At 42.2% G+C, this 27,470-nt stretch overlaps 1 protein-coding gene across 1 annotated transcript in view; it reads left to right on the forward strand.

Moving 5' to 3' along the window:
* The window catches only part of igf2bp1 (insulin-like growth factor 2 mRNA binding protein 1), a 53,762-nt gene that overhangs the window by 21,979 nt on the left and 4,313 nt on the right, over positions 1–27,470 (forward strand). Inside the window, exons 3-6 of the mRNA XM_030724941.1 lie at positions 18,195–18,243; positions 24,029–24,080; positions 26,540–26,603; positions 26,729–27,022. Of these exons, the coding sequence (XP_030580801.1) occupies positions 18,195–18,243; positions 24,029–24,080; positions 26,540–26,603; positions 26,729–27,022 (459 nt within the window). The remainder of the gene's footprint in view (positions 1–18,194; positions 18,244–24,028; positions 24,081–26,539; positions 26,604–26,728; positions 27,023–27,470) is intronic.

Raw genomic sequence — 27,470 nt, forward strand, 5'->3', positions numbered from 1 at the left:
GTGAACAGTTGTCCTGCGTGTTTTGCAGAGTACTGCGCTTTGTTGGAGGTTGTTGAAGTAACTCCCTTTTAGGTACTAAACTGTCATCGCAGGCCGACACGCGCCTCTCACGCTTGGGCGCATCTCGCGTGCACTAGGGAATAGTGATGGGTGTAAGAGCCGGCTCTTTGAAGTGAACGACGGGAGCCGGCTCCTGATAGTGAGCCGTTTCTTTTCGTTCGTTTTTTTTTTTTTGTGGAAGCCGCACGTGATTGGTTAAGATGAATGGTAGCATATGATCGTCTACACTAAGCCGGAGGGGAGGGTCCACGGACACACTGCGCAGTGAGTAAACAAACACCAGAGAGGAAGGGGCTCCAAAATGCGCTCGAGCCAGAAAGAGCCAGAGGAAGTTGCGCGTTACATCGAGGCAGGAACGGTGAGGAAAATGAGTGACAGAAAGACTGGAAACATTATAACCTTATACCTCCAAACATGTGAACGAGACACAGCGTACTTCAAAAGTGCCGGCGTTGGTGGACTGCCGGTCACAAATACCGTAATAGCACTACATGATTGTGAAGTGTAATTTCTGAGCTTTCAGGAACCGTTTAAATTTTTTCGATAGCGCGAATGGTCGAGGAGTTAAGGTGAAAAGCCAGCTGATCAAGTTCCTTGGACCAGCTATGTCTTAATCAGCTGTTTGCGCCTTGTAAGGTCAGGAAACCCGCGATTCAGTATCGCCTGGCGTTAAAGGATTATTCTCATAGACAGAGAGTAGACTGCAAATTTAAAATTTAATATCGAGCAGGCTGCACAAACAACCTACATAGGTATACTGTATACGAACTGTTCATCCCTCAGTGTAATTAGAAGAACAAAACAGGGCAGGTCATCAGGCAGGAGAAACAGGATCAACTCCTCAAAGGCCCTTGTTTTTTCTGATTTCCAATCTTTTGTTTCATAATTTGTATTTGGAGCACTCTATTATATGTTGAGTATATAAAGAGATAGGGCTAATGTATGTTTTTACATTAGTAATTCATTTTACATTTTTTTTTTTTTTTAATTAAAATCTAAGGAGCCATTTGGGAGCCGAAAGAGCCGGCTCTCTGGAAAGAGCCGGAATTCCCATCACTACTACGGAACGTAAACGTATGGCGTTGCTATAGCAACGATATCGCAATATGACGTTTTTATATCACGTGAAAAATCTGTATCTCACGGATGATATGTGGCACAGATCTATAGTCTTCATCAATGCGCTGCAATAACTGTACAAAGACTGAAAAAGGTCACTGGAGCCAGCGTGTTTTTATTTCGGACTGCGCATGCTCAGAGTGTTTCCTGCTGAATGAAACAGAAAACCTCCGCCAGCCTTCTAGCTTCACTCTGAGCATTAATACAATCCTAAACTTTACTACTCTTTAAACATTTATTTATTTTTTTAGCTCTAATTCCACTAAAACGGTACGATTTTGTGTGCACTCAAGCTGCTTTGCAAAACCAGTGATGTAGAAAATCAGTAATTTCTTTAAAACAATTTAAACAATAATAATAAATCCCTCAGTTCCTACAGTGCAGCTCAGCAGTATTAAGATACCTCCCTCGAAGGTCACAGAAGACATTTCACAGCTGTTTTCAAGGACTAAGTAGTAGCTTATAAAATAATCTCATTATGTAAAATGCTTGTCCATTTAAAAAATATACACACATGAGTGAGTAGTTTGGAGTCTTGTGTAGTATCAGCAGATCTTCTAATCAGCTCCTTAAAAAATCCACTGAATAAGTAAATAATAAAATGATTTTTACAGATGTAAAGAAAGTAAAGGAGATTAGTTATACATGCCTGAAGGATCTTATTGTATTTTTAAGCCTTAAAAATCATTTATGAATCACTGCTGGGATTACACAGCACACAAAGTAAAGCCATCTATTCGCTAATATCGGTACAGTTTAGTTTCCTGTGTTCCTTTCTGTGTTTTCTGATATGACGTCTGAAACGCTCCTAAATGACTGCTTCGTTCACTGTGAGATTCGGTGTGTTTAATGTCCTGTAACGATGGGGATTCCCTCATGCTTTACACCACTCCTGTGACAACAGCTGACTTTCAGAATCAAACTTAATGATGAAGTCGGTATACTCATCTAGGAAGCATGTTTTTAAAAAGAGATGCCCGTATTCTGGTTTTACTAAATCGCTCATTGATTATTATTGTAGCAGGAGCTTTCAGGATCATTCGTCTGTTTTACTTTGGAAAGCTGAGGACAGGCGTCACAGTCACAGTGATGAAGGAGAATTTATGGAGCAAATTTAACACGTGCTTCTGTAAATGTGACAAAAGTTAAAAAAAAAAAAAAACAATTCAGGAGCATCCGCTGAATATGGACATGATGACATTTTTGGTTTTCATGCTTTACCTTTGTAGGCGACCAAACTTAATGTGGAAAATAAATGATCTGCTCCTTTAACTGTAACTGATTTAAATCACATTTGGCATTAATTAATTTCTCGTCTTCTTTGCCCTCCACCAACCAGTCGCAGAATATTTAGACTCAGTGATGTTTTTTGGTTTTTTTAATTTTCAAAATGGATACAAGTGTTTCGATCTCCAGCATGAGGTCCGGGGTTTTCATGTGATCACTGAGTGTGTCCAACATGGCTTCACCGTTACTGTGTGAATTTTACGCAGGTTAAACGGTTAAAAAAAAAAGTGTGATGAAGTGCTGAAAACCTTACGGTTGCATTTCTCCAGGACAAACCTGAATAAACAGCTGCAAAAACAAAATAAGCATAAAGAATAAAAGATCAGCATCACAGCTGCTGCTGGCCAAACTGTTTAACATCAGCCGTGCTGACTGAAAACAGTGTTATTTCTCAGGTATGTGCAGGCTAAATGTTTCATGAAGAGCTGAGAGACTCTGGAAGTGTTCTTATTGGAGGTAAAGGCTTATTGACACCTTTATTGGTCCAGCCCAGAGTTTCACATTGTTTTGTTTGCATGTTTGTGGTTCTGGTCAGGAATCCTGGTAGCCTGGGAACCCGGCGGATCTGAGAGCTCATGTTTTATTTGCTTTGGCAGAATCCTTCTGGCACATCTTAGATGTATTTTTCTGGCTACTTTTTCTTGACTTTATGACTGCTTGTACAACTATGTACCATTTAACCAAACTGTAGCAAGCAGCAGCTGATTTTACACAATCACCTTGGGCTAAAATGGCTCCAATGGTCCCCTAAAACGGTTCCTGCAGGAGAAGCCAGTACCCTCTGAAGGTTTAGGGACTTGGAGCACTAATATTCGGTCAGATCCACCCGTGTTTTCCGCAGTATTGCTCTAAACTGCAGCAGCAACTCGTGGTTGACAATCGGGGGAAGCGTGCAGAGATTTTACGAGCAATGGGCTGAAGAAGTAGTCCAGGTTTCATTGTCCAAAGGATGACAGAGGGGATTTGCGATCATCACGCTTTTGATGTGTCAGCGCTGTGATTTATTTAATCTTCCTGTGGCTTGAGCCCTGCTGTGGGAACATAAATCACAGTACGCTGGATGAACTTTTAACCCCGAGAGATTCTGGACACCAGTTCATGGGAACTTCTGCTACTTTTGGTGAAAAACTCATGTATAAATGTCATTTTCAGCTTCAGCATTGCCTCTGAATGGCACAGATGAAGTGAATCCCATTAAAGCTTGTTCCAGCAGATCATCCCGAGCCACCACGTAGGCTCGGTTTGCTTTCTGTCAACTTTCGTCTGCGTTCTCCTCGGCGTCTGGCTTTCTCAGGGTTAAAATAGAAGCTGTGCCTGCTGGTCACATGTCTGACACACAGGCATGTGCTGCAGCCACGCACATGCACGCACAGCCGTGCAGACATGAGCTGCAGAGGGAAGAAGGGAGACGGGCTGAGAGAGAAAGGAGGAGACCCCTCCCCCAGCGATAAGTGTGTTGTGCCTCCTTCCCTCCATCCTCCCCTCCTCCCTTCTCTGAAGTGGGTGTGTGCAAGTCCGGGGGTGTGCCATATCACATCCACTGCACTGGCTCACGTGGTGTGGAAGTCCGTGTGTATGTGGAAGGAGGTGCCACAGTAGTGGTGCATACGTTGTTGGGTGAGAGCCTTCGAGAAAATACCATGACAGTTTGACGGGCTTACGCGGGTCAGATGAAAATGAAAAGACTCGTCCCAACAGTGTAGTCTATTATTTTTGAGACCATGTCGAGCAGACCTCAGCGCCTCTGACTGGGTGATGGAGAGGCAGCATAGCCACTGAGATTGCAGTCTCTCATGGCAACATATTTACTAGCAGCGTGTGATGGTAAAGGGATGGTTCTCAGATGAGACGTATATGAGAAAGATTCACTGTGTTGTAATGAGCGAGCAGGAAAACAGTGGTGGACTTTGTATGAGCACAGTCGATGCAGTGGCCCAGTTTTCTACAGGAAAGCTCAGATCAGCCGCCCCTGCTCCTGTCATAAACTTTATGTTGTGATGAATATTTCACCTGTGAGAAATTTAGTCCTGCTGTCTTTGTTTCTTTGTCCTCACATGGATTTTCTCTCCTGCCTTTTTTATTGTAGGAAAAAACTAATTTTTCCTTTTTAAAATAAAGTTTACATGAACTAAGAAAGCAGCATTAAAGATATGTAAAATATCCCTGCATGTTTTAATTGCTGCTAGTGATTTAAATTGTATTTTTCTGCATATTTGTTGATTTGAAAATTGTTATGAAAACTACAGTTAAGGGATTTTTTTTAAACAGCTCAAATGTTGGTTTGTTGTTAGTTTGTGCTTTTCTATTAATACAGCCGGTGTTTCAGTGTCACATGCACGATTATGGAGTTACAGTACTTTTAGAAAACAAGTCAATGAGCCATTATTTTCATTCAGTTAAATGTGACACACACACAGCTTTGGATGAAATACAACGGAAATATAAGTAGTTTAAATAACATTAAAAGTTCCTCTTGTTTCAAAAATTGTTTTAGTAACTGTTTTATGTGTTTAGGATTCACTGTAAAATGTTGGATGTGAAGGATTTTTTCTTTTTCCACATGTGCTTGTTTTTCTGAGCTCACCTTAAATCTCGCTGTTTTCCACCTGGACGGATGAAGTGTGACTCTGTGACGCAGCAGCTGGTTTGGAGCCACGCAGGCTTCAGTGTGCAGCTTACAGAGGTGTGCTGTGGAAACTTAAACCCCCACACACAACACAACTCTCATTAAAATAGGTCACATCATCCGAGTCGGAGGGAATAATTTCATACTAAGGGAGAGGTGATTAAACTGAGGGGGTTTTTTGTTTGTTTTTTAGGAAAACTTTGCCTAACAAATTTTCATAAATGCAAAAAACAAAATAAACCAACAAAAAACAAAAAAAACAAACAGAATCTACATATTTGTTTTAACACACAACGCATATTTATAATGTAGTAGATGTTGCTGTTTGTGTTGTTGTTGTTATTATTATTACTATTATTAAAATGATAAGGAAGGTAAAATATAAAATATTGGTAAAATGTAAATAATGTAGAGGAAAATTGAAGTTCAGTATATGTAACAGAATTTTGTTTAGTAAATTATCTAGAGTTTAGAGAGTCTAAAAAAATGAACACACAACGTTCCAAAAATGGAGCTGCGATATTTTAGGAATCTGCAGAGGAAAACTGAGAGATTTGTTTGCAACTGGAACAACTTTTTATTGTTGTTGTCGGACACGATTTGCAGTTCCCACTTACTCCAAATCTGCTGAGCAGCACAGACCGGTTTGGGTGGGCCCCACTGCAGGGTATCATTTCAGCAGAGTGGGGATGCAACGACAGGGACTTTATTCCAGTCAAACTATGATGATGATGTTTTGTCACGTTGTCATCATTATTACTCTTATGTATTACAGTACAGGTTGCAGTAATAATGCCATTTATATTGACATGTTTAATTTTTATATGATTAATTTTTTCACTGACCTGCTCTGATAAACGAGTAAAGACCTTGTTTGTAAAATGAAAACCCACCTCAGTAGTAAGTGAGCCCCATGTTGTCAGTGTTGTGTTGGTAATACTGTAGCAGCTGGCTCAGTGGAGTCAGAGCAGCAGAGAGGAGCTCAGCGACTCAGTCGGCCCTCTGCTGTTCAAAGCTGCAAACTAGGGGAGTGAAATCCAAAGAGGTGAGGCAGGAGTGTGAGTGTAGTGAAGAGACGGGCCCCTTGCCATGCTGCTTTTCTATAGGCTGCAGTTGGCCCCACCCTGTTCCTCACAGATTCAAAACAAAGCCGAGGCTGACTTCACTCTCTGTGTGTGAGGCAGGAACTACCCCCTCCTCCTTCTTCCTTCTCCCCCATTTTGTATTTGAAGCGGGGAGAGGCAGAAGCTGGGCCCCCGTCCACTTTGTTTCCTGTCCAGGAAGTAAACTGTCTTACAAAAATGCTAAATTTGTTTTGTTTTTGTATGTAAAACAAACAAACAAAAACCTGAAGAAAATGACTTTTATACAGCATTAAAAAAAATCTTATTTTGTATAAAAACACAACTGTGGAAACTGTGTTGCCTTTAAGAAACAAATAGGTGGAGTGTGTGTGTGTAAAATCATTGAATTCTGGGTGATGAGCAGAGTTTTGTCATGTAAAATATTTTTAAATGAGCAGTAATGAACAGTGAGGGGAAAAAAAGCAGACACAGTTCCATAAATGTGCTCTTAAAGCTGGTTATGAGTCAGCATTGATACAGTTTGAGAGAGTAAAAATTAAAAGTTTATTAAAGTTCCTAAATTCCCAAAATATCCACAAAAATCCACTCCTGTCTTTAAAAAATTAAACAAAGATTGATATCATGGAAAAATGAACTTCACCTTCACAGCTGAACATTAAACCAGTGCAACAAAAACTAAATCAAATGTCACTCATCTTTCCACACTCCAGAATATGTTTTTGTCCACAGTGTGGAAATCTGCCACACTGGAAATAAAAGAGGGGGGGGCTGGGTCCTTTTTTAACACACACCAGGAAAGATTGAATCTGTTATGAAACACATGTTAAACACTTCTGTTCTGTGAAGCAAGGCTTTTAAAAGGTCACAACATTTAAATAAGTTGAGGAAAAATTGTGAAAATCTGATCACACTTTTTTTTTCTTTAAAATTCATTTAATTTGTCACTTTTTCAGCTTTCCCTGAAATTACTGTAAAAATCTCTGCATTGTTTTAAGGTTGAATGTGAAGCAGCTGCTTATATTTGTCAGGTTAAAATAAATGTCTGAAGAGCAAAATGAATCCTAAAATTTGATATGAAATTTGGGTATTTCTTATCTGTGGTTCACAGAAATGTGCAGCCCTCTTTGAGGCTGTCACAGCTTATTTTTTCAAATCTTATATTTATCAGCTCATTGTTGTTTTGTGCTGTGAGGGGAAAAAAACTGTTTGGTTGGTGTCTTCATATTTTAAAAATTTGCAGGAGTTTTTCTTTAGGCTTCTCTGTGAGGGATCTTTATTATTATTTCTTGGAAAATATTTTTCTAACAGAAGAGGGAACACTAAAGCTTTATCAGCGGTCAGCTGCTGCACATTTGTTATAAAACATAAAGAAAAATCAAAGCTGGCAGGTTATGTTCAAATACAGTAACAACTTTGAAATTATATCTTTATTTTTTTCAGGAAATAAAGCGATTTCCAGATTTTTTTTTCTTTAATTCTTTAACCAGTTTTGGCCCAAGAACCAACATTTCTGTATCTCCCAGTGTGTTTTTTCTCGTCATGAATTAATCTTGCGATGAGCTACAGTCCAAGTTAAGATGGCAGTTGTCACTCGTCAGTCGCCATGTTACACTCATTTACTGTGCTACTTTCGCCGGACTTGAGCCGCTGTTTTAACCGGCTGGGGTTTTAGAGCTGATACCTGTGTGCCACAGGGACCGATCAAACCGGAAAACGTGGCTCCACGTTGTATTAACCTGTTTTTTAGCCGACGCCCGTTTTCTGCCGCATCACAGGTTTGTCGGCTGAGCTGCAGACGTGCGTCTAGAAGGGCTTTTCAGCCAGCAGCGCGCTGTTACAACTGTTTAAAGTCGAAGCTTGTTTTCTCTGGTTTGTTCCGTAACCTTTACCCAGCGCGGAAAACGCAGCGCGCGGGTTTAATCGGTGCTGTCGGTTACAGCGAGCGAGCCGAACCCGACGCTTCTGCTTTACAGAGGAAATCATGTGACTCTTCCCTCAGCGCTGCTATACTACAACACCTAAAGTCCCCCGTGTGTGTGTGTGTGTGTGTGTGCGCGCGCGCGCTGTATCAGCCGTGAGCACACATTCTATAGAAGGCTGTGACCCCACCCCCCCTCCCCTTTTTCGCGGGCCTGCGCTGTACTGCCGTCTCGCCCCCTCCCTCGCGCCGCTGTAGTAACTTGTGAGTAGTTTTTAAGCACTTTATGAATGGACGGGCGCGTTCACGTTACCCCACTACTACACTGTGAAGCAGAATGTCCGCGCGCACAAAAAATAAATCCTGTAATTGAGATAACTGTTTAGTATTACAGTCTGCGCGCGCATGCACTTCCTGTTAGTCACCTTAAACGTGTCGCGGTGGAGGTGCGTCTCTGTATGTGAGAGGAAAGCGCGCGCGCTCGGAGGGAGGCTGTTGAGACAGGCGTGAATTTGACTTTCTCCTCGTGCGTTGTGCGCAGAACACCACAGCGGCTGCTTAAATATGAGGTTTACTGTATAGCTCATAATAGAGCCATGAATCCGTCTGTGCCCCCCGGCCCAACCGAGACGGTGGCAGCTGTGAGATGAAACAGATGGCTCGGATGGAGAGGCTCGCCACACCGCCTCCATGATCCTATGTTCATGTAATGGCGTATGTGGGCTCGCCGCCTTCCTCCTCCTCCCATGTGCTGTGAATTCTCCGCTGTCATGTGACTGCACACTCATTGTAGTAAATGGGCGTTGTCTGGCCAAGATGGCCGATTACTGGTTCTCACATGTATGTAGCCTATAGTATGTGTGTGAGGGGGGCAGGCGAGGGAGGAACAGGGTTTCGTACTGAACCAGCAAACCTGGCGTTGTAACACCTGTGTGTGTGTGTGTGTGTGTGCTGAGAACACACTCAGTGGTCTTTCTCCACAGTGCGCTTTATCCCAGAAGAGTTTATTAGAATCAGCAGGAATGGCCAAGTGGGTTTACAATCCTGACACACACGCAGCTCACCCACCGGCCTCGTCCCACCGTTCTTCACCCTTTCGTCACTTACGCTCCAGTAGGCCCGATGGTTTACGTTAAACTGTGCCCCCAGCATCTCAGCTCATGTCTCTGACATCATTTCCTAAACTACAGGTGCGTATAGGTGTAACTGCGCTGTTTGGCCGCCGGTCCGCGGCTCCTGCGCCGTGTTCGTATCGTGACATGGCTGTAAGTACACAAAATGGCGAGTAGAGGAGGAGGAGGAGGAGGCGCTGGTGAAGGTGCGGAGCACACCATCAGCTCTTCTGGGTTTTTTTTGTTTTTAAATCTTCGTTTTGAGGTTTTACATTTAGACGAACGTTAAACGCGCATTTATTTTAAACTCCTCTCCACAGATATGAAATATGAAGAAAGGCCTGTGTGAGCATCAGGTTCAATTAGGAATGAAAACGGGCTTTTCACCCTGAGGAGGGAGCCGTGCGTATTCAACCTAAAATCCAAGCGCTCCATCTGAGCAGCGCCCCACTCAGTTCCACCTTCTCAAAATGGAGACCCTCGCCTCTCCAAAATGGAGCCCTACCGCACGAGCAGCAGGCGGGGTCAGATGAGAGAACAGAGCCTGAACTTTGACCCATAGCCTACTGCTGCACCCTCCCCCTTTTAACCTAAAGGAATTCCCGAGCTGAGGCCTCTCTGCCGCCAGCATTACGGCCACGCCATGTGTAACTCTTTTTGGCAGAGGAGCAGCTGACTAAACATGTTTTTAAATGCAAAGAGCGGCAATTAAAACCGTCTGTTCTTTTCTCATGATTTATATATTGTGTTGGCATGTTAAAAAAAAAAAAAAAAGAAAAACAGTACTAATTAATACAAAATAACTGGGCTAAAAATACAATATAGTGAGGAATGTAAAACTTAGTTATTTTTGCTGCTGGTTAAAGGTCACTTTGTTGCATATTACCTGTAAGGTATGCAGGATGTGACGATGCAGGACAACAAACGGGAGGGATATTCATGATTAATGCACGCATATATGGTGTACCTTAGTGCCTTTGCATACAGCATCGGGACTGTCAGCCTTCTCCACAAAGCTCACTGGACTCATAATTAAGTTGTGATTGGTCAGAAATGACCAGGAAGTAGGTATTGATGGACCAATGAGACTGCCGCCAGTGAGTGCGATGACCTTTCCCCTATAAATCCGGCCGATAGAGGAACGATGACAGTTGTGACAGGGCAGCCCTCTCCTCCCTCGGTCCCTCGTTCCTTGTCTGTGTGCCTTTTTGCACAATAGTGTTTTTGTTTGTTTTAGGAAAAGCTGCTGAATGAACAGCAAGACAAGTTAACTGACTTACCCGAGCTCACACTTGTTTTGCATGTGAAGATGGGGAGTGGTGCTGTCTGTGGGTTTGCTCACAAAGACGAGGTTCGATTTCCTGTGACATGCTGGCAGACATCATGAACCCACAGCCAGCCTCCTGTAATTCAGTGTGGATTTACCCTTTAAGAAACACTGCCTGCTCTCCTCCTCTTCCACACCTGTGTATTAACACATATTTACAGCTGGTAGCTGACTGCGCTCTGCTCATTATCTAACACAGAAGCCGTCCTCCAGCTTTATTTTCTTACATTACCCCCACCCCATCACCCCTATTCCCACCACCTCTTGCTCAGCTTCCTCCTCCCGTTTGCTCCGTCTATTTAAAGCTCTCATGCAGCTAAAGTTACTTCCACTGGAGCTGTCACTCCAGCCTGTGACGCTGGGGGAAAACTCCAGGAGAGGGCATGGAAGAAGGAGAGAAAATACAGAGGAGTGGGAAGGCAAACAGGAGAAAGGGATGAGACACAGCTGGATGTGGTTTTTCTACACTCTACGTGAGATTCTTTGGAGAGCAGAATTTCATTGTATTTGCTTGAACAACATTTCCAGAAAAACATGCAGCCTATTGAAGAGGAGGCACCAGACGTTTGCTTAAAGAGGGGAAACAGCCCACATGTGACTCCTGTTTCGCTGCAGTTTGTGAGGTTATCCAAGTGAATTTAAGATAAAGCAGACTTTTAAACTCAAAGGCTGATCCACCTGTAGCAGATTTAGAAAAGCTTCTCTTTACCTCACCTCAGCTCACCGATGTTCGTTTACCTAATTCTAATTTACCTGCCAGCTCAGCGGTTTGAAGACGTGTTGGAAGGGTCACCGGGCAGAGAGAGGGTGGCTAATATAAGAACGTACAGGTGGGGCTGGATGACACATTTTTGGCTGGTGACAAAGTTAGTGGGCATTTTGGGCCATGGTGTTTGGTTGCCTCTATCCTCTCAGTCTTCAGCATTAGCAATAAAATATTAATCTGTGATTTTAAGCCGGCCAGATAGCGCTTATAAAATATTAACCCCCTGCACTTCTGTGCTCTTGTGCCAGCAACCAGCATTTGTTTCCTACTAGGGGACATTTGAGTGTGAGGGTTTGTAATGGGAGCAGGTAATAGCTTCTCTCTACACACTGGTCTCTGTTTGTGTTCATGTGCTTTGCCCAACAGTATTTACATATATGAACCAAGCCACAAAAAATAAATAAGTTCAATTTTATTTATATAGCACCAAATCACATCAAACAGTCGCCTCAAGGCGCTTTGTGTTGTGGGTAAAGACCCTACAATAATACAAATACAAATCCAGTCACATATTTTTGTTCTGACAGAAGAGTAAGCTAAGGCTACAGCTAGTTAGCTTAATTACTAACACCCGAAGGCAAACAGTGAGAAACTGTTTTTAGTGACTGAAGAGAACAATTCAAGTGTCGTTATTAGCAAAGTGAAATATCATTAACAATAATTTTAAAAAATTACAGTTTTTATATTTTAGCTGTTTTATTTTTCCAGGTTCTTGTGTCTGCTCTGTTTCTCACATTCATTCATTTTAACACTTTTTAAATTAAATTAATTTTTTTTTTTTACGTGCACCATGAAATCATAACTTCAGTTTGACCTTTGATCCGAGCTCTTCAGATGTTTCAGTGGTAAAGTGAACGACCCTGAAGCGTTTCTTTCAGGCGAGCTTTGGCGTGGAACGTGCACGTGAACGTGTGCTCGCGCAGGCCGGGGAGGACTGTGGCTGTTCGATGCCCGATCCTGAGTATACACATCTAAACACTGTCACTGCTGAAATCAGGAGTGTTAATGAACCTTCTTGCTGTAAACTGAAGTTGCTGCAGCTAACCTCGACTGTGGTCCGGGTACATTTACGTAAATCGTGGCCCGGTGTGCCACCAGCCTCCTCCACACATGACCACATTGTGATAAGATTTGTGTGTAGATGTTTTTTCTTTCTGATTCAGACTTAGTGATTATGTCACAGCCAGTGAAGTTGTGTCAGCATTAAAGTGGCTCTAAGGCTGGTGTTCATGGGAAAAGCTTAATAAAAACAGAGCAAAGCCAGGCTTCTTTAAACCATGCAGACTTCTTTCGATTTGTTTGGGTCTGTGATGCTCATTTGTTTACAGTGGTCAGGAGGCTTTGTGGTTTAGTACGCTGATTGTAGGTGAGGTCACTTGAGACCTGCAGAAGGCAGCCAGTAGTCAATATAGTAAAAGGTGGATAAAAGCCTTTGTGATGTATTGATGAGCACTTGTGGAGTAGCTGTCACAATTTGTATGGACTTTGTTTCCTTCTGCTGGGAGTGTTTGAGTTTGGTCTGTCCAGCTGCATCATCTTAATATCTGATAGCCACATTATAAAGCTGCTTATCTACAGACTTCAAGAGAACTCTGTGTTTGATCTGACGCAGCAAATTCCTGCAGTCAGATTCAACAAATGATCCTGAAAGCTACACGGTGAGAATCCGATCTATGTTTGACCACATATCATCTTTTCCTTTTACACGAAAGACTCTCCAAATATATCTCATTAATATGAATGACTATTTACCTGATTTAGTAAGTAAAAATAGTAGCACCTTCCGTCTGGGTTTTATTTGCTTTAGTGAGAGAGATGGCAGTCAAACCTGTCAAACATGCCTTTTTGTGTCACTGAAAAGTCCCAGTGGGAGCAGAAGAACACTGTTAAAACACATGCACGCATACATGCACACCCCGACTTTGGATGACATTACACATTGTGGCTGTGAATGCTGCCGTGTTACATTGTGTGTGTGTGTTTTATCACATGAATGTGTGTTTTGCCCTACTCTCTCAAACTACAGGAAGTGCTGCGACACACAGCTTCTCTCAAACTTTGTGTTCATTAAGCCAAACAAAACCAAGTGGATGAATTCTGGGGTTTGTAGTAAAACATGGAAATCTTTTGCCAGTGCTTTCATAGACGATAACACAATGAATAAAGTAACTGTGGCCGATGTGAACACTGGCCTTTCATTTAGTTATTACAAACTGAGTCTAACAGCAAGCTGAATCCTCCAAGTATTAAAAAACAAATATAAACCTCTTAATATTCTGAAATGACATCTTTTAAAAAATATCCATCCTCAAATGTGAAAATGAAACTACAGGAATAAATGTTCCATTATGTAATGGAGTCTCACTAAAAAATCTAACTCAAAAGTAGAATGAATTATTAATAAATATGCACTGTGCTTTTCTAGTTAAAAAAGGTGCCTTTTGGATGTGTTAGGTAAATAGTGTTTTTTAAAGATAGATTCATGAAGACAACAACAGAACATTTGGTTTGCTTGCTAGAAGCGATGTTATGGTGTTAACAACATCCCATAATCTCTGCTTCACTCTCGTCTCAACTTGGAAGAAGTGAAGAAACTGGGTTATGGGTATTTTTAGCTTGATACTATTAATCATCTATTTATTAATCATCTATGGCAAGTGGAGATAATTGATACTGGTTTATAATTCTAGAAATTGATCTAGTGGGGGGGGCTAGGAGAAAGGGACTTAATATATTTATATTTGACATGTCAAAGTCTGCCCATTCTTATTGCTTGTGTGCGAGTTAATGCTGCTTTGTTTAAGCAGCTGACATGGTTGATTTATGTTGAAGGTGCCATGTGATGTCTGTGTCCTGCACCAGGCTATGGCATTAGTGAGATGGGACAGCCCCTCCCAATTTGTACTGTTTCAGTGAACATGGTTACTTTTGTGTTGACGTGTACAGTACTTTACCCCAAACTCTAACTCTCACGCCTAAACCAAGTACTTTTTAATGCTCTAATCAAGCCCGTATGTGGAGTTGATCGTCACAGTACAACAGTCTGTCAGTTAGTGCTGCTGCCACAGTTAGTTTTGCAGTTGACCGTTTGGAAGTGTAATCATTTCCGTATCTCTGCAGCAGTAATAATTCACTCTCACAGCATTAGATAGACTCTCTGAACAGGAGTTGGAGCCGTTCTGTGGAGCTGCCCTGATGGTGGACATGAGATTTGGGGGACATAGATGGATACATGAATAGAATGGTATCATACTGACTCGATAGCTATTTAGTTCCTGTTGTACTTTTTGCTATGAAAGTGAAGGACGTCACCCTCACACCCACAGACATGCCTCGCTGTGGTATAGGAGGCCTCGCTGTCTAATCTGAAGCGCTCTGACCCTTGGCCTTTGACTCCCCCCTCCTGGAGGCAAAGAGTTTTTCCTCCCTTTCCTCTTCTCCACCTCCTCCTCGAGGACCTCGCTCTTCATTCTCTCGGCTTCTTTCTTTTCTTTCTTTCTTCTCGTCTTTCTCTTCACTCCTTTGTCCTGCTGGGGACCGGAGCAGAGCGTGGATTTAAAGCCTTCACAGCTGAAGGAACCTCATCAGCTTCAGTTTTACATTCAACCTTGGGCATTTTCGACCTCCATTGTCAATGTGTTTCCATCTTTGCATTTCAAAAATGAATCGGGGATGAATGTCTTAAAGCAGATTTCTTTCTTGTTTCATTGATTCGGGTTTATTTTAAGCCGTGCCTTTTCACAGTAAATCAGTCCTGTCCACTTACATTTGTTTACATCCGTGTGTGTAGCTAATAACAGAACTGTGGTTAAGCATTACTAACTTGTTTTCACGTGGCATTATGTTCTACTGCCGTACCTGATAATTCAGTGCAGGTTTTAAAAACAAACGGTTCTCAATGTTGCAAAGCACTTGAGTAGATGACGAACCCACATGCAGATAAAAAGGTGATATTTAAAAGATATAACAGATGAGTGATGTAGCACATAAGTAAATGTGAAGCATTTTGTTGTGCTGTCTATCCGCCCACCCATCCATCTTCTTTGCCCGCCCATTCTTAACTTGTTGCCATGGTTTCGGCCAATGGCGTAGGCTGTTGGTTGGCAGGTGGTGACGCTAGAGGTCAAACAGGTTCAGTGATCGTGTCTTGATGGGGGGTTGGGATGTATTTGTCTGTGGGGTGATGGTTTGGAATGGCATTGGGAAGGATAACGGGGAGCTGATGTGCTGATAAAGTGGAACTTTTTTGGTGCTGTGAAGTTTTTAGTGTGGAGGGTGGTAGCTACACATGTCGATCAGTTCTGTTTATTAAATATGTTTTTATTTGGGTTGCAGATGGTGATGTAGCTGACAGCCAAGCACTGAGGATCAAAAGTTTTTTTTTTTTTTTTTTTTGGTGGAATTGGGAGGTGGGGGTGGGGGTGGGGGTGGATGGAGGATGGATGGAGGATGTCAGGTATTCTATATGTACAAAAGACTATTCATCTGTGCTGGAGCCTCCTGGGGGTTAGGATGGCGTTTGGTATGGGGGTTGGTTGTTTAAAGCTATTGATGCTCAGTTGGGTGTGGTGCATGGTTCTTAAAGATGGTAAAGATGGGACAATGCATTGGCTTAATCTTCTAAATAACTTATTTTTAATTTGGCTGACATGAAAATATGCCACTGCATTCTTCCATAAAAATGGCTTCATTAAAGGTGAAAGATGTAGGACTAATGCAGCAGATGGAAAAAGTAGTCTTGAGTAAGGATGGAAATGAGGAACCATCACGGTGGAATATTTAAAAACTAATCTACCTCCAACTGTGTTCCAAACATGATGAATTTGATTTTGAATTTGAAAACAATACTAAATGCCTGGATTTAAAAGCAGGATCACTGACACTGCCATGGTTGATTAAAAAACCTTTCAATACCAGCCCATCTCAAGAAATCACAAGTGAAACCAAAGAGAGTCACAGGAGAGGTGGTTTGTGTTACTAATGTGCTAAATGCTTGAGAGAGAGAGAAGGTTCGTGCCTGTAGATATCCATCATCAGCAAACTGGTAAAGGAAGAGATGTGGCCAAGAAAGCCAGATCTGTTCACACATTAACCCAAAAGCTGACCTAAAAAAAAAAAGTTTAACTTTACTTCTCACGTTGTGTGTGGGTGGTTTGGCAAGATGCTGGTTTACTGCTCTCCAACAACTAGAGCCCCACAGTGTTTGCCTGTGGCAGTTGGATGGGGTTGTAGTGTAAGGGGCGTTGAGGAAGTAGACCTCTAAACAGATATTTTGGCAGCCATCAGAATCAGAACCCATCCAGCCGAGAACAAGATGTTTCTAAGTTTAACTGGGTTCAGAGAGATGGCACTACAGGTGGCCGAGCCAATCTAGAGTCACTGATGGAAAACGAAACAGTTGCAGAACACAGTTCCAAACCCTCACTGACCCTAACTATTGAAGTGCTTCAGTAAAACTGGCATGTTTATTAGCTGGAAGCCTGTCTTAATCCCTGGAGGTAGAATTGCTGTAACAACAGACATTTAGTTTTATCAGTGCTGTCCTGACATAAGTTGTGTTTTTAATTGATGTAATTTCCTAACTGTGGTGCTCAGATGTGCCAAAAGCATCTAGTTGGCTTCATTACTTATTTGGAGAGCAAAGGCGATTGCTGCTTTTCTTGTAGTGCAGTAAAGGTGGGAATTAAGACAGTCATTTCTAATGATGCATTTATAATCTGTAATGATACATATCCAGGCATTAGAGATCTCTTGATATGCCCTCAGGCAAATGTGAGCATTGACTAAGCTGAAATGAAAACAGTGATTTTTCTGTATTGTAAGACTGGCAAGAAAGTACAGTTGGCAGTACTTTCAGAAATGCTTGGCGGATTGTCTTACAGTGTCTGAAACTCCCTCCACTAACTAGCAGATGAGTCATCGATGCTCTCTTGGAGTAATTTTGGGGGGCTGGTCACTCCTGGGAAGGTTCACCACTGTTCCAAGTTGTCTGTATTTGTGGATGATGGCTCTCACCATAGTTTGCTGGAGTCCCAAAGCCTTAGAAATGGCTTAGTAACCCTTTTCCAGACTGACAGATGTCAGTGACTTTGTTTCTCATCTGTTCTTGAGCTTCTTTAGTTTGTGGCATGATGTGTTGCCTTTTGAGATCTTTTAGCTTGCTTCACTTTGTCAGACAGGTTTTATTTAAGTGGTTTCTAGATTCAACAGTCTGGCAGCTTTTAGTATTTTATACTTAAGTAATTAAAGCCCCACATAAAAAATTCCCATTAATAATCCTTATGGGGAAGGCCAGAGCCTCTTTGGATGTCACCAAAGTTGTTTGTACGCAGTAAAGATGATACAACATAAGTTCGTCCATTCATCTGCCAATCTGTCCATTTTCTTAACCACTTATCCAATTCAGGGTCATGGGTGCAATGGAGCCTATCCTGGCTGTCATAGGGTGAGAGGCAGGGTGCACCCTGGACAACACCAACGCTGTAGAGAGAAATCTAACTGTTTCCTTAGAGATGCATATAGCGACACGCAGGGATGCATCATAGTGATGATTAGACTGGGCTCATGTTCAGTGTTCTGTGCCACAGGGCTCATCTGTAAGTGCTATAAACCTCTTGAGCTGGTGGCAGGAAGGTTGGTGCACTGTTTTTGGTTTAGTGACCAAAAGAAATGTTTTCAAATGGAACATCTTCCTCTCACCACTCGTTTGTCACTCAGGACACGTTCTGGCTTCATTCAGTGGCTTCTTCTTCCTCTCACTCTCTCGTATCCTGGAGCCTTCACCACACGCACAGCTTTTTCTAACATCACAAACCTTGTGTCTTTCTCTTAAAAGTTTCAAACACTTCTTTCTGTTTGCAGATTTGTAACATTTATCTCTTCTTCTCTCCACAGGACTAGGAAACTGCAGATCAGAAATATTCCACCTCACCTACAGTGGGAGGTTAGTTCCTGTTTCCTTTTTTTTTGTTTTTTTTGTGGGGATGATGTACTAATCCTATTACTGACTTCAGATGGCCACATGACATTACAAATACCTTTGCTTGCATATGTATATACCTTTGGCCAGTTGGTAAAGGTGAACAATGTGTGCAAAACGATCACTCACTTCCCTCCCGTCCATAAACACCCTGTCACAGACTGTGTTGAGCAGCAGGTATTTAGACAGAAGGAAAAAAAATCCAAAAAGAGTGAAAAAAGTGAAGTGAGGTGAAATAGAAAAAAATTCTAAGCAGATAATTTTAAACTCATAAAGTACATTTATGAGCATCATCCAACAAATAGTGCAAATTTGGCTCAGCACCTTTTCTTTAGTTTGTGTGTGTGTGTGTGGTAGCAGGGTGTTTATGGGACATGTTTGCCTCAGTGGTAAATCAAAGCAGAAGAACCACCAAATCTAAGTGAGGACTTAAAGCAAAGAGCTGTCGAAGCTGTGGGTGGGTGGGTGGGTGGGGGGTACTTACAGGCAAAGCTACTTGTTGCTGTGCAGGTGGACGTGAATCTCATGGCAGTCTGGTGATTAGAATTGAACATTAACTAACAGGCATGCATTGATCAGTATATGAGCTAACTGTTCTAACCTATTGATGGTTGGTTACTAATTGCTACAGTTGTGCTGTCATTTCAGCTGGATATTTTAAGATATTTTTATGTTATTATTATTGATGTGGTTTACTGTTCTGGGTGCTTTAGCACAGGAATAATCCAACTTCTGAGATGCTCTTGTAAAAATAAATAAATAAATAAAAGGTGCTGAGGTTCAGGTTCTCTTCAGAATTTTGAGTCAAAAACCTGTGATAAACAAAACAATACTGTTCTCAGTCAAATTAGTCTCTGATCACTGGCTAAATGGGTGTTGTCTTTTTTTTGTAAAATGAATTAAACTCAAACTATAAATGCATGGAGGTGGTCAGAGAGTCTGTAACTATAACTGTACAAAAGATACAAAAAAGAACAATGACAAAAGGATATTCTTAATATAATCATTTGCATTGTTGACATGACATCTCATTTTTAAATGTCATAATTATGGTCAATAGACAACCTTGCCTTGAAATGAGAAACTGAGGCCTTCTCCCGGAGCCAGGCCTGGGAGGGGAGCTGAAAGGTGAGTGCCTGTGTCCATGGGACTTGGTCAGGTGCAGCCAAAAAAATTAACATGGGTCCACCACCCTGTGAGCCTATGACCCATGGGTGCAGGCATTGGGGTTGGGTGCAGTGTGAGCTGGGCAGTAGGCAAGGACAGGGGCCTGTGCACGTGGCCCCCCAGCATCACAGACTGGTTTTTGGGATGTAGAATGTCACCTTGCTGGTGGGGAAGGAACCTGAGCTAGTGCAGGAAGTGGAGCGCTACTGACCTGATAGTTGTTGGGTTCACCTCCATGCACTGCTAGGGTTCTCAAAAAAAACTCCTAAGAAGGGCTGGACTCTCTCCTTTTCCCGAGTGATCCATGGTGAGAGGTGCCTGGCGGGTGTGGGGATATTCACAAGTCCCCAGCTGAGTGCTGCTGCTGTGGCGTGTTCCTCGGGTGGAGAGAGAGGGTTGCCTCTGTGTGACTTTGAGTCGTGGAGGTTAAGGGTCTGACTGTTGTCTGTGCATAACAGCAGTTTGGAAAACCTGGCATTCTTGGAGAATTTGGGTGGGGTCTTTGAAGGGGCTCCAGCTGGGGATTCCATAGTTCTCCTGGGAGACTTCAGTGCTTACATGGGTAATGACACCCGGAGAGGAGGGTGACTGGAAGGAATGGCCAGCCTGATCTAAACCACAGTGGTGGTTTGTTATTGGACTTCTGAGCTAGGCATGGGTTGGCCAGAACAGACACCGTGTTTGAGCATAACATAGCTCATAAGAGTAGCAGAGCACTTTAGGCCACAGGTCAGTGATCCACTTTGTTGTATCATCTGATCTGAGGCTGTATGTCTTGGATACTCGAGCAAAGAGAGGAGCAGAGCTGTCAACTGATCATCACCTAGTGGTGAGCTGGATAAGATGGAAGAGAAGGCTGCTGGACAGACCTGGAAAATCAAAGAAGTAGTGAGACTGAACTGGGAACTTCTGGTGGACGCCCCTGTCCATAGGGGCCTTTAACTCCCATGTCCATAAGGATTTCTCTTGCATCCTGGCTGAGGTTGGGGACACAAAGTCTGAATAGGCCATGTCCAAGATCTGCATTGCTGAGGCAGCAAGTGTCATTAGTATCTGTTGTGGTGGCAACCTGAGGACCTGCTAGTGGAAACTGTCAGTGAGGGGAGGCCATCAGGCTGAAGAAGGAAGCTTTCTGGGTTTGGTTGGCCCAGGGGTTGTCCTGAAGCAGCAGACGGGTATCTGAAGGCCAAAAGGGCTGCAGCTTTAACAGTTGCAGCAGAAAAACTCTTTATGTGGAAGGAGTTTAGGGAGGCCATGGAGGAGGATTTTCAGGAGGCCTCAAAGAAGTTCTGGCAAGGCATCCAGCAACTCAGCATGGGAAAGCAGGGCTTTGTGTTTGGTCAGGGAGGAGAACTGCTAACTCTGCTGGCCAATTGTTGAATCTTGGATCTGTGGACCAGATATTCACACTTGCAGGACTTCTGGAGGAATCGTGGAAGTGACATTCAGTATACAAGTCTGTGGACTTGGAGAAGCCTTAGAACTGGGTTCCCAGGGTCACCTGTGGGGTGTACTGTGGGAGTATGGGGTTTTGGGCCCGCTGCTTGTATACCCAAATTGAGAGCTGTGTCCAAGTATGTTTTCAGTGGCTGTTGGAATCCACCAGGGTTGCCCCTTTTCTCTAATCCTGTTTTTGAGGGTGAAGAGGGCATCCATTTTGGGAACCCCAGAAAAAGATCTCCGTTTTTTTGCAGATGATGTGGTTCTTTTGGTTTCATCAGAGTGTGACCTTTAGCACACACTGGAATGGTTTGCAGCTGAGTGTGAAATGACTGGGATGAGAGTCAGCACCTCTATGTCTGTGGGTGGCGATGGCTTTCTGCCGGGCAATGGTGGAATGCTCCCTCTGGGTTGAGGGAGAGAGGTTGCCTCAAGCAAGGGTGTTTAAGTATCTTGGAATCTTGTTTGAAAGTGATTGGAAGGTGGAGAGCAAGTTGGACCGGTGGATTGGTACAGCATCTGCAGTAATGTAGGCGTTGTACCGGCCTGTCCTGATGAAGCGAGAACTTATCTGAAAGACAAAGCTTTTGATTTAACAGTCCACCTACATCCCAAACTTCACCTGATGAAACATGGCCAAGGACTGAAAGTGTAAGGTTGTGAATACAAGCGGCTCAAATGGGTTTCCTCTGTGGGGTGTCTGGGCTCAGAAATGGAGTGAGTAGCTCAGATATCTGGAGGGATCTCACAGTAGAGCCGCTGCTCCTGCGCATTGAAAGAAGCCAGTTGAGGTGGTTCAGGAAACTGGTTAAGATGCTGCCCGGGCGCCTCCCTTTGGAGGTTTTCCAGGCATGCCCAACTGGGAGGAGACACAGGGTTAGACCCAGAACCTGCTAGAGAGATTGTATATTCATCTGGTTTGGGAACGCCTTGGGATTGTGCCGGAGGAAATAAAAAATGTGGCTGGGGAGGACGACGTCTGGAATACCCTTCTTATCCTGCTGCCATTGTGACCCAAACTTTAAATAAGCTGGAGATGATGGATGAATGGATGGATGATGGATGATAGTATGTCATCCCAAGTTTCAAGTTTTAGTGAAAGAAAAAAGCTTTGAAGTAAAGCGCTTAAAGCCACCATGAATGAGAAACTTTGAAAAAATGTTCACAAAAAAACTATCAAATATACAGACAAGTGTGCAAACTGAGGTCCCAATCTTACATTTTTCAAAGGCAGATGTGTTATGACCTTTTTTATATTCATAAATTAAAGCTTAAATGGTGAAAAATCAACTGTTACAGTAGATTTCTCGGTCTGTTTAGAGACACAGACCTTCACTAAAATCTGGAAACTTATCCTATTTAACCAGAAAATAGCAGCGTGCTAAAGGTTATTGCACTTGGTCTCTAGATTGTTCTCAATCACACAATACCATCAGCAGACATCTGTTTCCAAATCCATTTAGCAGAACTGAACTGTGAAGTGAACACTGCAACACATGGATAACTGCCTAAAAGCAGAAGACACTGGAAAACCTTGTGCAGCAGGATCCTGAAAATGTGTGTTTGTTTTTTTTTAATTAATCAGAAAAATTTCTGTCAGCTAATGAACTAATTGTTCCAGCTATGTAGCTGACTATCAGAGAGATTTAAAAACTCTTATTACAAATGAGTTATAAACAGAGCTGCTGATTTTATTGTTGCTGTGATTTTATTTCTTTAGATATCTGCAAAATAAATAGAAGAAAAACGTAAAGTGCTATGAGCAGACAAAATGGAAAGAAGAGAACCTTTTAGGACAAAACTACAGTTTAGGACAGCAGACCTGTTTGCCCTCGGGCATGTTTAGCTAATTTAATCATCTCACTTTAAACCTGTTGATTTAAACATGGCTGACTGCAGCGTGGAGGGATCACTATGTTCCACATGTGTGTAGCTCTGTGCACTTTCATTGTTTTTGTGAGGGCGTGGCACATCGTCTGCCTCTTCTGGCAAGCAAGCGCCCGTGTGTGTGTGTGTGTGTGTGTGTCAGCTGAAAATGCGCTAGGTTTCTGCCTGTGTCCACATGAGAGCAACATCTCTCTGCATAGCTAACTGAAACATTTCATATGCATGTTTTAAATCAGTCTTATCAAGCATCCAGCATATTTAGAAACACATTATTTCCCTCAGAGTAAAAGATTTTGGGGTCAGGCACTGACACGGTCATATGTGGTAGAAGTGTAATCATGCTTACTCTTTATTGTGCGTACGCAAGCAAAGCAACAACTTTAACGGTCCGACAAACCTGTGTTTGTCCACCTGCTAAAAATGATATCTGAGTTTATTTTTCACATGCAGCGCGGTTCAAATTACTCACTTAAAAGGACCTCGGAGTTTGGTAAAGGTCTCAGCTTTTTGAGGTGCTTTCCAATGATGGCTGATGTGAGTCTGAGGTTATATTTACATTTTTTTATTATTTGTAAATGGTTATCCAGCAGCTTAATTTTATTCTTACCTCAGTTTATTTTCCCCTCTAAATTTAACTTTAACCTTTATTTGTAGATTTGAACTGTATACATTTTGCTGCTAGTTTAACAACTTCTTCACTATTGGGGAGATTACTATACGTCACACAAATTCAACCTTTTTCAAAAATTTCAAAAAAGTTACATGTTCAAAGTAAAGATATTTATCTGATAAAAAATAACCAGTTAAGTGGTGTGACTCCTCGTCTTTTGTCTAATTCCCAGCTTGTGTTTTTGCTCCTGAGCTGGTTCTGCAGGGCATCTTTTTTTGGACCTGTTCTCTGTGGTCCAGAATCCTCCTGCAGACCCAGTCTGGATCTCAGAGGGGTGGTATGAATTTCTGGACATGCACAGTCTCTCCCTTAGTATTAATAAATCTTAAAGTTTTGCTAAAGAAACCAACTTTCATCTTTGCGAGGTGGACTGAACCATGGGAGTGTTTCAGAGGTGGGGAGTGGCTTCAAGAAATGCATAAATTATCATAACTCCTATACCTTATATGTAATCTATATTTTTATATGGGTGGTGTTACTGTGTAATATTTGCAGTATGTTTAAAAATATCAAATAGTCAGCTGTTTATAGTTTTTTGCTGTGACCTGCTGGTGTTCTTAGTTTTTTCTCTTCTGCCTGCATCAGGTGCTGGATGGACTCTTGGCCCAGTGTGGAACTGTAGAAAACTGTGAACAAGGTGAGACCTCAATGAACTTAAAACACATTTTATTTTAGTACTTTCCAGTTATGGTTTATCTCTCCCACGTGTGGTTTTCTAATATAAAAATATCTGGCGGGTATTGTTGGACAGCACAGCACTTTGCTGACACCTAGTGCCAGCATGTTGGTAACTGCAGCTCAGTTCAGACAGTTTGTGGTGAAAATTAACCACCAAAGTACTTTTGGCTGTTACCTTATTTCCCAAGAGATCGCTGCAGCAGGTGGATTCTCGTGTTTTACACCGGGTGTTGTTCTTGAATATCAATAATTTGGTCCTCAAAGTGGGCGATTATTGTTAGTGATGACTTTATTTTTGTAATCTATCAGGTCATTGCTTCAGCTGTCTTAAAAGAGGACAAAATAGCAGTAGATATTTATTTTAATAATTTGCTTCTGTTGCGATGCTGTTTGCAGTGATGTTGTAATATTAATATTCCAGTCCTTTAAAACTGCTAACCAGACTTGAAAGAGACTCACATTACTGACGTAGCAGTCCAGTAAACCTTTTCCACTCCTTTGCTTCCTCACGGCACACTTGCACATCCTCAGTGATATGATGGGGCACATCAAGCCATCAGTTCCTGGGACATTGATCTAGCAGGTTTGAAGGATGTCACTGTTGAGGTACTCACATAACCTGGGAGCACACCAGGATGGATAGATAGATTCATATTAATCACTGAATTAATCTGAGGCTGCGCTACACCGCACGCTATTGATCCAGGAACTTTAGAGAATGCAGTGGAAGGAAAAAGCTCAGCAACTCTTTCTGATTTAACTGTTACAATTACAGACAATCACAATTAATTAAGCTAATTTTTTTTTTAAATATCAGTATTACCCTATATGTTAGGGATGCACATTTTACCTGTAGTCAGTGCTGACATTTTGTTTTTTTCCCTTTTTTTTCATGGTATTTATTTCCACCATTTAAAGATAAAATATACTTTATTTATTCCAGAAGTTCAGAAACGACTGCCTATCATGGCTGTCCATATTCAGGCTACAGGAACATTCCCTCACAGTAACACGACTGGGATTACAACACTTTTCATGAACTCTGCAGTCCATCCACATTTTCCTTAGTGAGTGTGGCAGTGTCTCCATGAAGCACCTCAAACTGCACTCACTGCGATCCTGCTAGGCCTTAATCAGCTCACTGCGCTCTCCTCGCATTCCCCGTGATGGTAGCTGGACCAGCTTCAGCTCTGAAGCCTCGTTTTCTGCTCAGCACCCCCGGGATCACAGATCAGTGTGATCATTTATGGAAGAGTGTAATGTGAAGGAACAGACACAGGTGGCCTTGTATAACCTGACTGGACAAAACAAGAAGACGTTGTTCCCATTTTGCATAAAAAAGTGAGGAAGGAAAATCAACTTTGGCTGCTGATGAAATCATTGAAATATAAAAAAGAGCAACAGGCTGACAAAAATTAAAAGTAGATCTTTATTATAAAATTTAAACCAGTTTTTATCTTTTTTTATTGCACTACTAATTTTTATTTATTCATTTTTTAACATTTCACCATCATGAATTTGAAATGAAAGAATAATATTGAATAAATATCAGCTAACAGTATTGGTAAATAATCCTCTTTCCTGATGTGCCAGGATCAATCAGTGGGTAACTGCTGGTTGATCTTTAAGCGGTGCATCCCTGCCACATGTTTGAGGCTCCAAAGCAAACCAAAGAGATTTCATACACAGACATGTAGTTAGTGTTCCAGTTATAGACAAAATAATCCACGCGTCTGATAACTGTCTTTGATATTTATATTCTGCAGCCTCTTATACACCGCTCTGTTTTTATCAAGAGGACTCGCTGTGAGGTGTTCTTTAAAATTAGCAGCAGCATACAAAGGCCCCTCCTGCGGCTGTCTGTTTTCAGTGATCTGGTATATGTCCTCAGTGATTCATGTGTTCTTTGGGCCTTTGCTGTGTTAGCGTGCAGGCTACAGACCGTGTTAACCCTGCTTCAGTGAAAGACGGGTTAGACCCACATGTACCAGAACACCAGTATAAAAATAGGTCCTAAATCAAAACTAAATGACTAAATAAAACCCGAGTTGCGTTGACTATTTTTATACCCACAACTAATACATTTCTGCTCCAAATTACCAGTTAAAGTCTAGCCGGGGTGAATTCTAACACCCAGTTAGGTTCGTACAGTTCTGCTTACATTTGGTACCACGTGTGGCTCTGACAATGATAAATAAATATCCATGTTGATCCAGAAACTTGTAGCCACGGCTACCAGTAATAACACAATAAATATTTCACTGAGTACACTGGAAAAGTAGTTTTGATGACAACCGCTCTGAGGGAACTGATGCATCAGTTAGTGAGCATGCAGTGTTGTTTCTGCAGCAGCACGCTGTGGGACCTGCTAATAAAGACACGATGTGTTTAGAGTCGTCTTTTTTTTTCTTCTTTCAGTCAACACAGACAGTGAGACTGCAGTGGTTAATGTTACCTATGCAACCCGGGAGCATGCCAGGCAGTAAGTTACTTTGTCTGCTTAATATCTTAATTATTTCTTCTTTGAAGAGTGTGAAATATTTGTGTATTTATATTAATGAAAAGTGCTGCATATGATCGACCGCTGCTGTGTGGGTGCTTCCTCAGAGCCATCCAGAAGCTGAATGGATACCAATTTGAGAATAATGCCCTGCGCGTCTCCTACATCCCCGACGAAACCTCTGAACTGGAGGGAGGCCAGCGGGGGCCCGATAACGGCCGGCGCCCTGGCTATGGACCCCGCGGTGGGCCCCGCGGTGGGTCCCCGAGTTCTGGGATGCCCTCCAAACCTCCACATGCTGACATCCCTCTGAGACTGCTGGTGCCCACGCAGTATGTCGGAGCAATCATTGGCAAGGAGGGAGCCACCATTCGAAACATCACCAAGCAGACACAGAGCAAGTGGGTATCAGTTTGATTCATTTATTAATGTATGATCTGCATGATGATTTGCAGTCTGAGTTACTCGTGGGGCACATCCTTAGATGGGCTTTTAAAGTCTGTGTATTCAAATATCTAATTGAAGCTTACTTTGACCTTAATTGCTGCCATCTTCCACCGTATAATTAGTAATTACAGTCATTCCATCTGATTTTTTTTTTAAACACACTGCTAAAAGAAATTACAGAAACACTTTAATCAGAGTTCAGCATCATCAGTTGAACTTCTGTGATATTGATGTGGACAGTAAGTATCGAGGGGGGGGGGGTGTTAATCAGTGCATCATTTTTTTTCATGTTGATTTTTTGGGTGATTTGAATTTTCATTTCCATCAAATGATGTGGGATCCTTCCTTTCCTAACACATCACCCAGTCCATATCAGCACGATTTTTTTTTTACCCCTATTGA

Source organism: Archocentrus centrarchus, unplaced genomic scaffold (genome assembly GCF_007364275.1).
Source record: "Archocentrus centrarchus isolate MPI-CPG fArcCen1 unplaced genomic scaffold, fArcCen1 scaffold_43_ctg1, whole genome shotgun sequence".
Classification (NCBI taxonomy): domain Eukaryota; kingdom Metazoa; phylum Chordata; class Actinopteri; order Cichliformes; family Cichlidae; genus Archocentrus; species Archocentrus centrarchus.